The 17,804-nt window shown below is 40.2% G+C and overlaps 1 protein-coding gene across 3 annotated transcripts in view; it reads right to left on the reverse strand.

The window, feature by feature from the left end:
• Positions 1-17,804, reverse strand: part of PATJ (PATJ crumbs cell polarity complex component) — a 160,522-nt gene that overhangs the window by 59,247 nt on the left and 83,471 nt on the right. For all 3 annotated transcript variants that reach the window (XM_074875879.1, XM_074875878.1, XM_074875880.1), the window contains exon 28: positions 5,080-5,276. In XM_074875879.1, coding sequence (XP_074731980.1) covers positions 5,080-5,276 — 197 coding nt within the window. The remainder of the gene's footprint in view (positions 1-5,079; positions 5,277-17,804) is intronic.

The following is a 17,804-nucleotide window of genomic DNA, read 5'->3' on the forward strand; positions in this document are numbered from 1 at the left end:
TTTTTATGAAAATCAAGTTAAATGATACTCCAAAGCCAGTAAAAGAACTGGCAGAGCTTTCTATAATAATTATTTCTTTGTACCAATGTATTAGGTTCCTTCTAACCACAGGAATTGTAGCATTTTGAGATATAAGCAGACTGAAACAATAGGAAGAGTTTCAAAAACTTTTTGATAAAATTCTATAGAGTGAAACCCCATAAAATACACCAAACCCCACATAATAAAGCATGAGGTAAACACTGGAAAGAAAAAAATAATTAATTAGAATGTGAATTCTTCTTTCCTCACCAAATATCTTGCCCGGCACATGTTCAAATATGTGCATCATCTAAAGTTATCAACAGACCATAAATTCCACAAAGAGAGAATATCTCCTGCCCTGTGCTGGAGTTCAGCTTTGCTGCTGGCTTGGCAGGCAGCTGCCCCCCGCAGTTCCCTGCCTAGAGAGTGTGGAAAGAGAGACGGGACTACAGAAAAGCGCAGATTGCCTGCACCCTCGTGCACAACCAGCCTTCCGATCACAGCCTGACCTTATTTGCAGCTTCGAAAATCACCACCCAACACTAACCTTAATTGGTAACCTGTATCCAAAGTACATAAAAAAAAGTATTTGTATCCTCCTATGAAAAGACCAAAAGGACACTAGCCCTCAAGGTTCCCTTCAGTAAATGAATCTGAGAAGAAGAACAGAAGCTATGACTATTGTATTTAAAAAGCAATAAAAAAATATAAAAGCACCACTAGAGTTAATCATTCAAGATGACTCTTCTGTGAAAACCTCACTGTGTGTGTTCAACTTACTGTCTGTCTTGAGGGACAGTGCCACTTGACTAATCCAAAGTAACTGTCTTGACACAGGAAAAACATAACAATCCCACAACAAATAAACTGAGAATAAAACGGCAATCCCCCACATTCTAAAACAGAAGTGGCATCATGAATTTGGCTGGGTAGTTCATTTACTTAGGCAAAATACTGATGTATTTATTATATTATTACAGCATAACTCATATTTATCTAAGAATCTTAAAATAAAATAGCAATAAAAATACATTTAGCAGAAAAGCCCTCTGGCTCTGAGCTACGACAAAAATGGCATAAAAAAAGAAAAAAATATAATTGCCTCTCACGCAACAGTCCAGAATGGACAACAGGCTAACTTGTACAGCAATTCTTGACCATGAAGACTAGCTTTTGCTCTTTCAAGAAGCGCTGTGGCCTCCTAGAGCAAAACATCCAAACACAGTTTCCTTCTACCTCCTGCCCCATTTTCAGCAAGATAAGCAGGGTCAGGAAGATGGCAGAAAATCCCAACATCAGTAATTTCACATTACAGGGCTCTGCACAGCTTGGTTTATTAATAGAATGCAGTTCACTCTCTTATGGAGAGATGATAATAATAATAATAACAGGGTGGATTATTCAGTGTGAATAAAACCTCCCCACAGGACAGACCCATGCTGAGTTCATGAGCAGCAGGGCGTAACAGCACAGGTACAGCACCACGTGAACGCACTGTGGGCCATGCTGGGCACAATCAGCCGCAGGACTAAGCCCAAACTAATAAGATACGAAGCAGTGCAGACACCTGCACTAAAACAGCAAGAGTGCAAGGCAGGAGCGCCACAGATGGTTTCTTTGCTTGGAAAAAGAACTGAAAAGCAGAACTTGTGTCATGTAAAAAATACATTCTTTTGCACAGGGACCAAATTCTGACCCAAAGTAATTTTCCTCCATGTATGAAAATAAGATGAAAGGACCTTCTCCCTCAAAAAGCTGTTTTCTCCAGTAACATACCCATCCGAAATACATCACAGAAGATGTATTAAAAAAATAATGATTACATTAAAAAACTGTACGTGACCTGCATTTCACCCAATGTGTAGGCTGGATTGTCTTTGAAAACAAGACAGGATCGTGCTCCCAAAAGACTACTGCTGTTTGCAGAAGCTAAAAGTGAGATGATATTTCATTAAATCAGTGACAAAAGACTTTATGAAATAGGAGCCGAGGCAGTCTTGCAGCATCCCACATCCTCCAATTGAATCCAATCAAACTCCAGTTCAAAAGAAAAATGAAAAGGTAATATCTATGTATATATCTATCTATGTCTCCATTCCATTAACCTTACTTCCATCAACAGCCACGGGGAATAATCTGCACACACTGCAGTAGTATCCACAGTTTTAATGGAGCAACACTAACCAACAGATTCACTGGGACACTCCAGGACAGTGCAGAAATGCTGGAGGTGTCCTAAGATGTGAATCCCTTCTCTTGCCCATACACTCTAGTATTCAAAACTGATGTGTAATCAAAGATGCAGATGAAAATATACTTGAAACATGCAGTTAAGATGAGGGTTGAGGGTGGTTTCTTTGCTGATGAAGATGAGAATACTGGGGAAAATGAACTTAAATGCTTATGAATGGAAGTGGCTGAAAATTCCAATAGCTTTTTTTCTACAAATAGCTAAATATTTGACCAGTGGGCAGTGGCCAGCAGCTCAGTCTGCAGGCAGACCAATTTAATACCTACATTCAAGCCCAGGTTGTATGGGGCTTTGAGCAACCTGATCTAGTGGAAGGTGTCGCTATCCATGGCAGGGGAGTTGGAACTAGATGATCTTGAAGGACCCTTCCCACCCAAACCAGTCTGTGATTCTATGCAGTGAAGCACTACTCAAAGGAAGAGAAGTTAAGTTGCTTCATCAGTAAACATTGTCCATCTGGGTCTCTGAATGAGGGAAGGATACCATGGGAGAGAGAAAACACTTCTGTGACCAACAACCATACTCCCAGTCTTTAATTTTATGTCTTTAATGGGAGAAAACCAAACAATCCGGAGTCTGTCATATCCTCACTTCTGAACGCTTGAGTTTGCCCTTAATGCTCTTTTAAACATTTTTTGTTGTAAAAGACACTACAAGTAAAGCCAGTTGACCACCTTGACCTCTGCATCACTGGCATGGAAGTAGCATGAAATTGTATTGGAAATACTCCAAAGTCATCTGGATACAGTGCAGGACAACTGGCTTGAGGTAGCCCTGCTTGAGCAAGGCGGGTTGGTGACCAGATGACCTGCAAAAGCCCCTTCCCAGCCCAACCATACTGTGATATTCCTACCTTGGTGACCCGTATATTTATTGGGTATGAGGATTCCTAACGGTTGCTGAAATACTTATTGAACCCAATGGTTATCGAAAAAACCTACCAGTGTAAATGCCCATTAGTTCCATTTCAATGCTATTCATGTAACACTGAAATGCTTTTAAAAGACAAAAAACCAGAGCTGTGAATAATTGACCACTGGTGTGAACATGAGACGTTTGTACATGACTAATGCACAACCCATGCCTTTGTAATACAGGATGTTTTGACACTGGATACGTACTCACTGGGGACCAGAATGAGATCACCACATCCTTTCATATAAGTAATCACACTTCTGCCCACTGGTGACACACCTTTAATTTGATTGCAAAGGTAAACAAGAGAGGTAGTTACTAAAGTCTCTTTGAACTTCAGTTTATTTGAAGTTTGGCATTTTTGAGATGGTGAAATTCACTTTCCTTCCACCGAAGAAAAAAATCATTTTACCTCCAACTTGACAGTGAGAGGAATTAGGGCAACACCACCACTTTGGAAAATGCTACTTATGACAAGGCTCAAGCATGCAAATCCCAAGCCTTGAGATATATGTGATTAATCACAGATGGTGCATCTTTCAAGTACTGCTAGCAACACTTAACATTAGATCAAACAAACACTGCAAGGAATAACTTGTGAGATATAAGAAAATTTCAGTGGATCCTTTTTTGTGGGAAAGTATTGATACAAAAGGCTCTATCTTTCCTCTGCCAGGAACTACCTGGTCTATGATATGCACAGAGGAAAATGGTACCATGAGTCCTTTCAAATCCAAAATTTGACAATTTTCATTTTTTTTTACCATTAGAATTTGGTGCCAAGGACGGAAAGAACATAAATTTGAAGGAGAAAGTAATTTTCCTACTCTACACCAGTATGGTATAGACCTTCATACCATTTATCACACTTAAAAAGAAAATAATAAACTTCAGATGGTGTTATTATTATAGCAAAACAAGTCTTTCTTGTATTATGTGTATTGAAAACCCATAATTACAGAACTGTTAGACAATGACAAACACTTAGACAATTCTGAGTACTCCCAAGGTATCCCCAGGCAAACTCCTCTTTCTCAAGTCAAGAAACATAAGAAAATAGGTGGTTCTCTGATGGCACAGAGAGTTGCTGAAAGATGAGAAAAATCACCACCCGTGGAGAGCAGTAGGTCAGCATGTACTTGCTCTTCAGTGAAAGCTTCTCTCTACAGGAAAGATCCCCAGGGATGGCTGATTTTTTTAAACTGCTGAAGCAATCATGACGTCAGGAACCACTGCAGGTACTGCAGCAAAGTGTCGTTGTGCAACAGCCAAAAATCAGATGAAGTGTAGGAAATCTGCATTTTCAATCTGAAGGTGAAGCAAGGAGATAGGAGAAAAAGAGAAGACAAAATACTCTACTTGCTAACGAGCTCTCTTGCCTTGTGGGTGAACTCATGCCAGACACGACTAAAGAAAATAAGTATTTTAAGTTACAACAGATCAAAACAGATTACAGCATGAAATTTATTTTCAGGATGGGGAATATCCCTGTCATCTGTAAAAACACATATGGTAACTTTGAGGGGGTTTTGTTTTTTTTAATGTAAGGTGTGAATTTCCCTATGAAACCACATATGCACTACAGGGATAGATTTACTGTCCCCTTCCTGCCTTTCAACAGTCCCTCCCTAGGCATAGCTTTTGAACATGCTGAGAGCACAGACTTCACTGACAAGACATTAGTTTTCACAGGCCAATGATTTTTGTTTCACTGAAAACACATTTACCTGCCAAAGGCCAAGTTCTCAGTTGGCATAAATCAGTGCAGCTCCTTGCCTCAGCCACCTAATTCCATTTACAGGCTTTATTTAAGGTTCAAATGATAGCTTCACATATGCCTCTCCCTCTCTCCATATGAACCCTGCTTAGTAGTTAAAGGAAACACTTACCTCTAGAAGTTCATCGCCAATATGCATCCTTCCATCTCGTCCTGCAGGTCCATCTGGATTGATACCAACTACAAAGATGCTCATACGAGACCGGTCCTTGTTGCCAGCAAGACTCAGTCCGAGCCCATTTTTGTCTTTCTCAAGCTCAATAATGTGCAACTCCCCTGGTAGATCTGCATATCTTTGCCTGATTTTTTCTAGAAAGATCAAGAAACATAAAATGAGTTATAACATAAGTTGCATGCATGCAGATGTTCAAGAACTTATAGAAACATGACAGAAACTGGTGGCTTCTCAGCACCTACTCTTTGTTAACAGAGATCTTCCCAGCACAGACTCTAAAATGCCATTTGCTGTGCCTGTATCACTCACACAGAAAAATGCAGCATCAACTGCAGATACTAATTACATTAAAACTGCACTACTTTAACTATTTGTACAACAGGCTGGTTCTAAACCAAAAATTTTTTGAAAGGAGGGTAAACAAGGGAATTCCAGAGGCACCTCAATCTTACCTTACAAAAACTATCAATTTCAGGAAACTCTCATAAAGTTAGAGCTGGTTAATTAACCACTGTGGGAAACTGAAACGCTTACGTTGTGAATTACTGCAAACTCACATCTCAAGGTAGAATCTTTTACTTTTGCTCCTTTCTGGTGACTCAGGAATATGCTTACCATGCTCTGCTTAACATTATGTGCTACTGTGCAGGTGATTATTCAAAGCAGATGTCAGTGACAATGTATATGAATGAATAAATTTTTAAATGCAGCCTCACTTGATATTAAGGTAGTTATTTGTCTTTCATCTACATTTCAACCATTTCTGTGACAGAGCGCAATACACTTACAAAGTTATTTGGAGCACACTGTGTGTCTGTGGGTGCTGACAGTTTAATCTGAATGTCTTTTCACTGACATACAAACATCTATAACTATTGCTTGTGAGGGTCAATCACAGCAAGGGTGATTTTTCTTCCTGTCTTATTGTCCTTTGCAGATTTTAAAGTCAGCTTCATAACAGCACCTGCATCCAATGCATTGGCTGGGCCACACAGTAAAAAACCAAGTCCAAATATTTAGCTGTGGCTGGCTGTCACCTTTAGCACAGAGCCCAAGGTGAAAGAAACCGCTGCATTATGCATTAAGAAGAGAAATAAGAGATACTGTATGTTCAACTATATCCCTGAGTCAGCAGCAGTAGCTAGATCAATATTTGCTATTACCATTCTACTGGGAAAGTATATTTTAATACTATGATTTAACCACTGTAGTGAATGTTCCCATGACAACAGGGAGGGGGAAAGGAGCTGGGGAAGGTGAGAGGGAAGCAACTAAAAGTGAATAAAAACTGCTGAGAAGACAGTGAAGTAGAGGTGTTCCTTCCACAGACCCTGTGCAGGCTGCCAGGGTGGTTTTGGGTCCACCCCAGCAGCTCTCCTCTCCGAGGGCCCTTCTTCAGCGATTCTACCAGCTGCAGCAGCCCCTCGTGCTGCGGCAGAGACGGCTGGGACAGGGGGAGCAGGCTCCTGTCTCCAAGCCCAGATGCACCCCAGAGCATTTCCTACACTTAGAGTAACACGGACAAGAACCAGCTCTCCCATCGCTGTATTTACAGGCTCGAATTTTCCTGCCATGCTCAAAATCCCCAGCGGCCTGGAGCCTAAGCCTAAAATCCTGGGGATGTATATTAAGGGTGAGATGTTATCCCTGGAAAGCTGTAAAACCCTGCAGAGGTCTGCACAAAATCAGAATATCAGGAAAAATTAGAAACCTCACTTCTTACTATCAATTATATGCCAAAAATTCATATAAACTGCATTAAATGGTAATCCAGGTAGCTCCACAGTTCTTTAATATATTTCTTAACTAATGCGGTCAAAACGTAATTAGAGATGTGATTTGCTACTTGAATTTGGAAAGTGTTTTTTTTCTGCTTAGTATGCAGGATACCTCCTGCCGAAAAACAGCAGGTGAAGAAAGGTCTTGAAAATGGTGCTTCTGAAAGCACAGCAGATACGCAGCCGCACGTTTTTATTCACACCGCTGAGGTTTAACATTCTTTTCTCATTAAGCGAAGTCCAGACCTGAAGAGCACCAAGACATTTTCTGCCCACCACAATTAGACGAACAACTCATTACAGCGCAGCAAGTAGCTGTAGCGTATCCCAGCTGTAAGAATATTAAGAACAGGTCATCAGCAGAAAAGGGATTTCTCAGTGATTGCAGTTTTGTTGATAAAGCAAAGAATCAGTGCTCTGGAGGGATGCTGTTGACTGATCATTGCTCTGCCACAGCTCCTTCCATTGCTCGTTTTACACGGACAACACACCTCACTTTCATTTGCCAGGAGGAAAGCACACGGCTAAAGCATGTTTTCAGCAACTCGCAGTCAAGACACACAGAAAAGAGGTGAAGGAGCAAGGAGAACACACACCCTTAAACACTGCACAGATGAAGCTGCAAATCTCCAGAGACTGCTTCAAAACTCATTTCTTGCTTGTCAGTAAAACTCCTTGAAATTTGTCAACAGGAGCCTGATGCAGGAGCAGCTCTCTGACACCGCACACGGACACATCGCTCCAGCCTCTACCTGCAGACAACTGCCTCCTGATACTACCAGTATCAGATACTACCAGTATATATTCCGATACTACCAGTATCAGTAAGTCTGTAAACTCCGCAGTGTTTCCTCTTGCTGGAGAAGCCCAAAATGAGTTTTCTCACACAGGAAAAATGTTAGCTGCTGAAAAGTACATGAATATTCCTGTTCCATGTTGGGCTGAAACTAAAAGTAAGTTTTAATCCTCCAAAAATTAGTAGTTAGGGCAATTGTCTGGGATGAGACAGAGCCCCACTGAACTTTCTGGTCTGCCTGCATTGGGCCAGGACTGGAAACCTGGTGAGCTGATGCCCAGCTCAGCACTCCAGCTGCGCCAGTAACCCACCACTGTGGGAACAATTCTTTGGGTAAAGAAAAATTTATCTGGGCAAAAAAAAGAGACCAACTTCAGGTGTCATTAAGTTGCTCTATTTGTTAAGAGTTTTGTTGTGTTTTCTTTTAAAAAGGTTCTCTCCACTGCATGTTTGTGTTTGAAAAAAATCCGTATTTATAACAAAAGGAAACTTCTGTGTGGACTAAGCCCTTCATTAAATTATCACATTCATTTATGAAGCAACTATCTGAAATGGCTGAGGTGACTGGAGCGGTAAAATAGTGGGAGACGATGGAGGACACAACAAAGATGCTACATGCTGAGCGCCACTTCCAGCCCGGCAGGAGGGCACCGCTAGCGAGTGCTGCTGGAGAAGACACAAGCATGTGTGTACATGTTCGTGCGTGTAGGGACGAGCAGAGACACCCCTGCTTCTAAAGTCAAGCCTCCCTTAGCCCGGCATGCTGTCTCCTCCCTGAACAACAGAAGGTTCTGGCTCTCGCAAGCCCCACCTCCTGCAATTAAACACTTCCAAGGGCTGTCCTCACCAGCCAGCCTTGCAGTGTAAATGATAACGCACTATTCCCAGCGGTGTCCTTGCGTTACTCATCCAATCTGCATACAAATATCCTTTGGGCACCCAGCTGACTTCCTATAACATCGTAATCGTATTCTCAGTTTGCCTCTTAATAAGAATCTCATAAGATTATTTTAAACAAGTATTTACTGCTTAAACAAACGTGCATCTAAGGCATCTTCTTTTTAATGCCTTTTTCAGCTGTTTTTTCTCCCCTCCAGCTGGTATCACTTTTCAGTTCTCTGCCTAGCATTGGGGAGCCAGTTAGCATCTGCTTTTGCAAAGAATTCCATTATCTGCCTTCATTACCAGATACTTTACACAAGGCAATTGTAATTCTGTTGTTGCTGCATTACACATGGGACACAGCGTTTCTTGTTTTGGCACTACATGGAGTTGTTTCCACATTCGGTGACAATATGCCTATCACAACTTCTACAAAGATATCTCACCAACGATATTTAACTAGCCAAGGTTGCATCCAGTTTCCTTTAAAAATACTATAGAGATGTAACACGAACTAAAAGCACAAGTATACACTTTAGTGATCATTCCTGCAATAATATTTCCCAGTTATATTAGCAGACAATTACATTTCAAAGAGAAACACTGGAAATGGAAGACAACTGCTTTCAAACAATATACTATTATGCTGCTGCATATGTTTCCCTGCCTCAGCCGCTATTCCTATTATATTAAACAGAAAGATAAAAGAAATAAATGGGGACAATATGGTCAGGATATTGGAGTTTGCATGATCTAGTATTGCAACAAATACACAATTTATCTGCACGGAAAAAACAGACACCACTTCTCAGGAAGGCAAAAGGCTCTTTAAATTACAAAGATATATAAAGCACTTGCAAAGGGCTGAAGGAGCCTGTTTCCCAAACCTGCTGAAATCTCCAGTTAAATGAGCTGAAAGGGAAGAGGTGTTTCTTTTGAAAATGGTGTCTCTGCGTGATGCAAATTAGAGACCATCTAGAAAGGTAAAAAGAGGAAAGAAAAAGCGCTGTATGACTCAGCTAGGTGATTGGGTTTAGTACCAAATGCTCAATATTAAACTGTCAAGCAAAATACAGAGAAAAGAAAAGGGTAAAAACACCACAAAAAGAAATAACAGATGATATTTTTATATAGAAGGTGATACTGAGGATTTTACATCCCTCTTGTATTACTTCAGATAACTATTAGCAACATATGCTGGCTTTTGGAGACTTTACAATGGTTTCATTTATCAGCCTGTGTTCATTTTAATGGTTTTAGCTACCATTTTTATCACATAGCACATAACATGGTTACAGTCCTAGCCTTTTCTGAGATTACTCTGCTCAGACAGCAGTGCTGTAGCATCACAACTGTTTTTCATTTAGTAATGATAGATATCAGAATGCAGTCAGCATCCACTACACAGAGCCAACCTTGCATATCAAACAACTAATTCCCTTCTTGATTTCACTATAAACATTAAAAAAAAATAATGTAGGAAGTCCCTTGAAAGCTAACCCTAGAGCTGTGAGGGCAGCACATCTAATTTACTGATTACAATTTACAAGAACCTAAATAAGCATATTGAAGAGACCATAATTGAACAAATGGGGTTTAGAATTCTCCCACTACTAATAATATAATAAGCTTATTGTTTTAATCTTCCCACTAGCCCTCTGTTCAGCTCCAAGGAGGCAGACAGTTCTTCAAACCTTATCTCTAAAGTGATGAACCTGTCTGGTTTTGTAAGCTTTACACTGAAAAATAGAGAGAACAGAATTTCTGAAATACTTTCTTAAATTCCATAAAATCATTCCAGTTCTCTCAGTGATCAGCATGCACGAGAAAAATATGGCAGTTGTATTCAACATTGACAAATCTAAACCGAAGAGCCAAAATTTGGGTTATGCCAGTGTCCCTTCTTTGGGCAGTGAGAGGACAAAGTCTGGTGGGGCTCACATCTTTGTAAATGCTGTTGCCTCCAAACTTGTGGGCAGGGAGCATCCCTGCAGTGATCCAGAAACTCAGCATCCCCTACAATCTCCTCTTGACAGTCACACCATCCCTTTGGCAACACTTTGCTTCATATACCCCATTTGGAAGTCAGTCACCAAAACTGAAGTGATGATTTTCAGAGAAAAATAAACCCTGGCATTTCTATTATTCTTTGGCACACTTCAGTTAATGCTCCCACCCCAAGCCCAAGTCTGTCATATACAAGGAAGAAAAAAAAAAGAAATACTGTGAGCCAAAATATTATAATGTAACTTTTAAGTACATGAGGGAGAAAATATGCACAAGGTGCCACACAGACAAAGCCTTCTCTACATGAACAGCTGAAGTGTGGGTTTTCATACTGTCACAAATACAACTCACCCAAGCTCAAGTGAAAAACAAGTGTGCATTAAACTCTCCTGAGACAATATTCTTACCCTAACTTGAAGACTACCTCTTTTCTTCTTTTTTTTTCCGTGAAGGATTTGGGCTATTGTTTGGGATCTCAGAGTTTCTTCTAATTGCTCCCTTCAGCTCAGGCTCCCATTCCATTTTGCTCCTCTCATGTCATGCAAACGCTTGCAGCAGTTTCTCAGCTCACACAAGAAAACTTTCCTTCTCCTCCAATGCTTTGCCTTAAATCCCACTTGTCCCTCTCATCACTCCTTCTACAGCAGAAGGTACAAATTTCTGCTAGTGATTGTTAACTAATCCAGGAAGAGGGGTATAATGAGAGTCTCCACAATCCACTTCAAGTACCATTTCATTTTGTTCCTGTGAGCAGGTGACATTTAGAAACAGTTATCATTAATGTTTTCTTCCTATAATCAAGGAATCGTCACGCCCGAAGACAACAGCAGAGAGAAAAGTGACATTTAGCCCTGGCTGAAAACCAAGGTAACTGCCATCCGTAACATCAGGGAGCATGCATCTCCAATGCTTGCACCATCTCATGTCAATGTTTTGAACAGAGCTCTTGCCAGCAATTTTTTCCTTATTTCAGGCTCAAAGCTTCATTCTAAAGCTGCAGTTTCTTTATACAACATTTACGTTCTCTGAGGAAGAGATATTGTGTTTTTCTTTTTTAATTAGATGACAAGGACATGATGAGTCTATTCATACCGATGTTTATCTGAGATCTTTAATACTTTTAAAAGTAGATTTAGTTAAAGTGTGGTAAGCAGAGCATCCTGATGCTAATAATTGCTGATTAGAAGGGAATCTGCCCTCCCCTGCACACTATACTTCCATTCATTTGCCTTTCAAATGACGCATTAGCCCTCATCAAAGCGCTTGGGTTTCCTCAGAAGTGACCTCCTCTGGGTGCTGTGATCTCGCAATCAGTCACTCCGGTGGAGCACTGATGCTGAGCTCAGAGTAGTCTTACAGGCTTTGGAGGAAAGAACTGGCAAAAGCTGCCCGTGTGCTTCTTGCCTGATGCCCCAGGACTGATAAACTGGTTGTTTCCTCTAGATGCGGGCTAGATGTTGGAGCATCATACCCCCACTAGTTGATTAAATACAGTCAAATAGCAAGAGAAACATTTACCTTTTGATAAAATCCTCCATGGGGATACAAATAGTTAGGTGCAAAAACATACCACATCATAATTGATGTTGGGCCCCATAAAAGGCCCAAATGAAGGCATTTTGAACTAATTACATCCTTAAAATGTGGAGTAGCCTCAAAGGGCAGCTGCTGGAGACCCCATTTTTAAGCTGTTGAGAAGATAACTGAGAAAAATCCCATTAAAAATACTCTACTGTATAATATTGCAGTATATTATATTGTGCCGTGCAGTTTAAGTCATCTAAGGCCAAAATACTGCAGTCTTCAGAGCTTCCCAGCCCACTCAGTGGTGACGGCACCGAGCAGCGTGGAGATAAGGCTCAGTTATCACAGCTGCCAGGCTCACTCACGCTGCACCTCCCAAGAGGAAAACAGTGTTGCTCCCGCTCTGCTGAGGCTTGCCTAACATAGTTCTCTGGGAAGCTAGGGTATGTTAACAGTATATGAACATCAGAAAATACTGATTTCCATCTGCAGTCTCCAGGAAATTTGAAATATCTCTAAACACACATGGCTTGCACTTGTGGCCTGCTGCACGGCGGCTATGACCTGGCGTCGACGTGCCCACCGAGTGTCAGTGATCTGTCAGGATGCACAATACACGCACACAGAATCAGATTCCCAGATGCTGTGACAGATGACGTTTTAACGATCCATTTTTACAATGCAGTTTTGGAAAAAAAAAATCTCACAATTGGGATAGCAATTTCTTTTCTAAGCTAGTCTTTCTGGTAGGAGCAGGTTTTCTGGTTTGCTCCTGATTGCTCTGCTAGGGTCTATAATCTGTTCCCTGCATTTGTATCTGAAAGCTGCTCGTTCATTTGATTGAAGAGCAAGGGTGTCTGAGACCGAACAAAGAATATTGGGGAACTCTAATCCATTGCTTTTCTGCTTGGTCTCAACAGGAACAAATGAATATTGTGAACATTTAAATTCTTCCTCCCTTGACAGTAATACAGTGTAACTTGATCTGACAGTGTTTCATCTTTAAATAATGATGTTCCCACAAAGCGACTGGCACAGTCATTATCTTGAAATCTTTCTGTACTGAGTCTAATTAAAGAGAATGGCATCAGACTATTGTCAGAAACTGAAAGTTTGTTACCTAACGAAGGCTTTTAGGGGCCTGAGCATCAACTTTCCCAGTGATAAGTAATTGTGAAAGGCAGCACTGAGGACACCTCTCAGAAGCCAAGGTGATGAGACATTTCTCACACACTGATGTGTTCTTAATTTAAGAACCTGCAATGACAGCCTGAACCTCCTCCATCTAAAGGGGGATGGGATGAGAAAATGGGGAGACTTTTGGACTTAATATCACTTCTTGAACAGCAAACATAACCTGTACTGATGAGCCCAAAGATCTATAGAAAATTCTTAAAGGAAGGTCTCCAGGGGAATTGCCACCATTTGTGAAACATAATAAAAAACCACATGTAAACCTTCAAATAAAATCAAAACAGTTGCACTAACAAGCCATAAAAGTAAAAAAGACAAGGAACTGGTTGTGGAAGAGCAGGTAAAGAGAAGGAAATGATACTGTGCAGCTGGGATAAGAGATGGTGGGGAGGAGATGGCAGGAAGAGTGTCCCAACCTAACGTGACTGCTTGCTCTGCCATGGCAGCACAGCCTTGCAACACAACAAAGCTAAGTGACATTAGCGTGACTTGACAATGACTAAATTAAATTTTTGGATTAAAACCCCCCACCACAGTAGTTTAAGTTTGCTTGTACAGCAATTTTTAAATATGCTGTGACAGTGATTAAAAAGATTAAAGTTGGATGAGTCATCTGGGACTGTAAAGCCCAGGAAAATGCCCACAGAGCTATGCTGGAAAATACAGTGCAAGTCTTAACAGCGAGAAGACCCAGGGAAGATAGATCATGATCATCTACTTTAGTTGTGCTTTAATTCAACTGTGATCTTAACGATACATTTTAATCCTCTTTAATATTTTTAGTTTTTAGTTATTTTGCTAAAGATTGATTGTAACTAGTTAGTTACTACAAAAATAGATTTAGCTGCAACAAAAGATTGTATTTACAACATATGTTCCTCCTTTAGGCCAACCATGGGGATAAAATGCTATATAAGTATTTAAGGAAATATAAAATTTACTAGACATTTGTTGAAATGCTCAAGATTTATCATATATGTCAGATATTGTGAACAACATTTCTTCTATACTATACACTTTTCCTAAAAATATATACAGTTTGTATTTGGACAGAAATTAGAATGCAATTAAAATACAAGCCATAGCTTTGTAATAAAAATATTGCATACAAATATGCCAATTGTGATTAATATAAAAATGTTTTTATTGAAATTTTTCATTCAAAATGGGAATATTAAACAAAAGCATTGTTATTCTCACAATAGATAATGGAGGTTCTATGGTGATCAAAAACATTTTTAAACGGTCTAATTTCCACTTTGTCAAAGATTTCCTTTTGTCTGTCTTTGGGCCTTCACGAACACCTAGTTAACGATAAACACTGTGCAGTGACCTCAGAGGAGGTTCTGCCATCACACCATGGCCACAAACACTTCCATAATTTTCCAACTGACAACTCTCAACTTCACACTCCTAGTTTTTATTCACAGACCAGAAAAGAAAAATATCCTTTTTCAGCTCCTAACAACTTGTTCAAGTTTGATAAGCTATTTTCATTCCCACCGTATTAGTTGAATAAGCTGTAGAGAGAATAGGTCTTTGTTTCGGGCTGCTGAAGAAAAAGTCAAAAGCTGGATTTTTACTACAGTCAGTTCTGGGTCCAGATTTCTCCCAATTCTCTGGGTGCACACACACTTTTCCTGAATAGTTTTTTCATTTGAATTATGCTAATAGGTTAGAGTATGCTCAGATCTTTATGTAGATTGCCAGTTAAAACTTACAATGCATGTTAAAAGCAGAAATTGTTTGATTTAAATTAAGGGCAAATCCAATTTAAATAAAAAAGAAGCTTAATATTAAAAAAGATGCATATCCAGCTTTTAGAGGACATAAGGTGATAGTGTGCACTTCACTTATAGAACAGACGTGACCAGCCCCACAACACTGTTTAGTCTTATTTATCTTCTTTTTTTTTTTTTTTTTTTTTTTTTTTGGGGGGCAGCTATACAGAATCAGTATTTTGCTAGGTCCATACCTGGTTAGTCTTTCATCATGAAACCATGCTCTGTAATTCCCCCGAGCTGCTGAGAGGTCTGTCAGCTACTTGAAGACCATCCCTACACTGCTCTTGGTGTGTTACATGCCCAGCTCATCACTGCACACTTCTGGACATGAAGCCAAGAAACAAAATACCAGGTAAGAAGGAACAGGGCCAGCCCACCCCATACCTCCCTGCATCACGCAATGCTCCTGCAGAGACAAGAAATTTCAAAAGAGTTAAGTCTGGGTTGGTTGTAGGTCCTGTTTTTTTGAGCTATCAAACAGCACTTGAGTAATTTTCAAGCTTTTTACAACATCAAGCAATGCTTAGAGACTTTGTTTGTTTAAGTAGAAACCTGAGTTTCCCAATGTCATGGCTTGCCTTTGATTGCTTAGGTAAAACGAAAATGAAAAATGACTGCAACACCTGGCAATGTTGCAGACTACCAATTTCTGTGTCTTAGAACAAAACAAATCCATACATATAATTTCACTTTAAAGCCTCTTCTATTAATAAAACACCAACAATAATTATTCTACTATATCTTTCTATATTTTCAGCTATGATATGTATATTTAATTTATGATGTCTAATGTATTACATGTAAAACATAGCATTACATGTAAAAGAGGTACACAAACTAACGGTATAGCCACCGCTGGGCAACTGTTGGCTTCAAGTCCAAAAGAGACCTGCAACTCAGAAGAGAAAGACCTACTCACACATCTCCAAACAAGATTTCTGATATACAGCTTGGCTCTCCTATGATTCAGAGAGCACTACTGGCAACCTCTGGTAACACTAATCCACAGGATCCCTTTCCCAAGCCAGCCACTGAGCTACAAGATAGCCAAGTGCACGCGCCAGCGCATCGCTGCGCTCCTGTCTTTAACACAGCCCCACGTTCCCCTCCCATTTCAGGAGAAGCAAACTGCAGCTCCCCTTTGTGTGCTTTGGTTTCTCATCAGCCTGGTCCAGCTGGCAGCATTGTGCAGAGCAGTATTCGCACAGCCCACGCCTGCTCATCACTTGCTTTGCTCTCAGCCTGTACACTTCATGGCTGAGGTGGCACCTCAGCTTGAGCTGTACCCCGAAGTGAAGACCTTTTCCAGCCTTATGGAGGACAGGATGAAAGAAAGGGACCCACAGCACAGCACCCTAATTTTAGATCATAGCTTTAGCCTGTGAGAAGTCCCACGCGATGTGGAGCTGAAGAACATCCTCCCTCCCTCCTCTGTTCAAGCCAGCTCTCATGCTCCTCAGAATCCCCTGTGAGCCTGTGCAGGTCACCAACCCACCAGAAAACCATTCCTCTAATGGTGGAGCAGTTTTCTGCTGAGTGAGTTGAACAGCCTGAGGAAGGGAAGAGCAACAAGCATGTAAGTACCATAAACAACTGGGGAAGGTGGGAGCAGAGACAGGTGCTCCCCCTTTCAGCTCATAGTTAGATGGTCTCATACTGTGGGGCTTCAGCCTGAGAAATAGCAGAACATTAGAGGAGGATGGCAAAGTAAACACTTCTCATATAGTCGAACAGCTAAATGCAAAATTCCAGGCTGAAAACATACCGTTTGATTAATCCTATTATTCCAAGAAAGAAAGGCACCAACCAAATAAAGAATTAACTCAAATGTCTCTTCTTAAAATGAGAAAGCAAGGGTTTATTACTTGGAATCATTTTAAATTCTCCTATGTCATATAAACTGAAAATAAGTATGTATGCTGTGCTAATAAGAACACAGATTTCTCTACCACTGAAAGTATCAGTCAGACAGCAACTCTTGCATTTATGCAGCCAACTGCCATTTTCTTTTTCCATCAGGTGAGGCAGGAGGATCTGGACATGGATCTGGGAATGGATAACAATTCCTCTGTACACAAAAATCCCCATTTAATATCACTGTGAAATCATAAACTGGTTGTATACACTCCCTAAATAAGCCATACATCTTATTTAATCAGCTGTCTTGAGAGTCTATTCAAGAAGTTAATCAGGTTTATGCTGCACTTATGACATCATAAAACTTGACAGATTTGATTAAATACGACAATATTTTGTATCAGAAATTCTATTCTGATTGTTTTTACTTTCTCCAAAGGACAGAGTCTACGAGACCTGTTTTCTCTTCCACAAAGAGTAAAATAAAAGGATTATGGTCAGACACCTTTGCTTATATCACATTTCAAATAAGAGGTGATAAGCAAGGCATTCATTTCTCTGCAGAAGAAAAATAAAATCACAAACAAGTGAACAGTGTATTTTTAACAGATTTTTTTTAGTACCAAAATATGTTATTAGGTAACAAATAGCTTCTCTTTAATGTATTTAATGAAATAAAGTTATTAATGCATTAAGCTTTGGGCATTTTCTAGATGAACACAATTATAATCAGGAAATTGATGATGTATGTGAGCAGGGACTTGCAATATGTCAAACACTCTCTCTTTTCCTTCTGGCAAAAGAAATCCATCTCCAAGGATTTATCCAAGAGGAAGAGCT

The sequence above is a fragment of the Strix uralensis genome, chromosome 8, assembly GCF_047716275.1.
Source record: "Strix uralensis isolate ZFMK-TIS-50842 chromosome 8, bStrUra1, whole genome shotgun sequence".
Lineage (NCBI taxonomy): Eukaryota > Metazoa > Chordata > Aves > Strigiformes > Strigidae > Strix > Strix uralensis.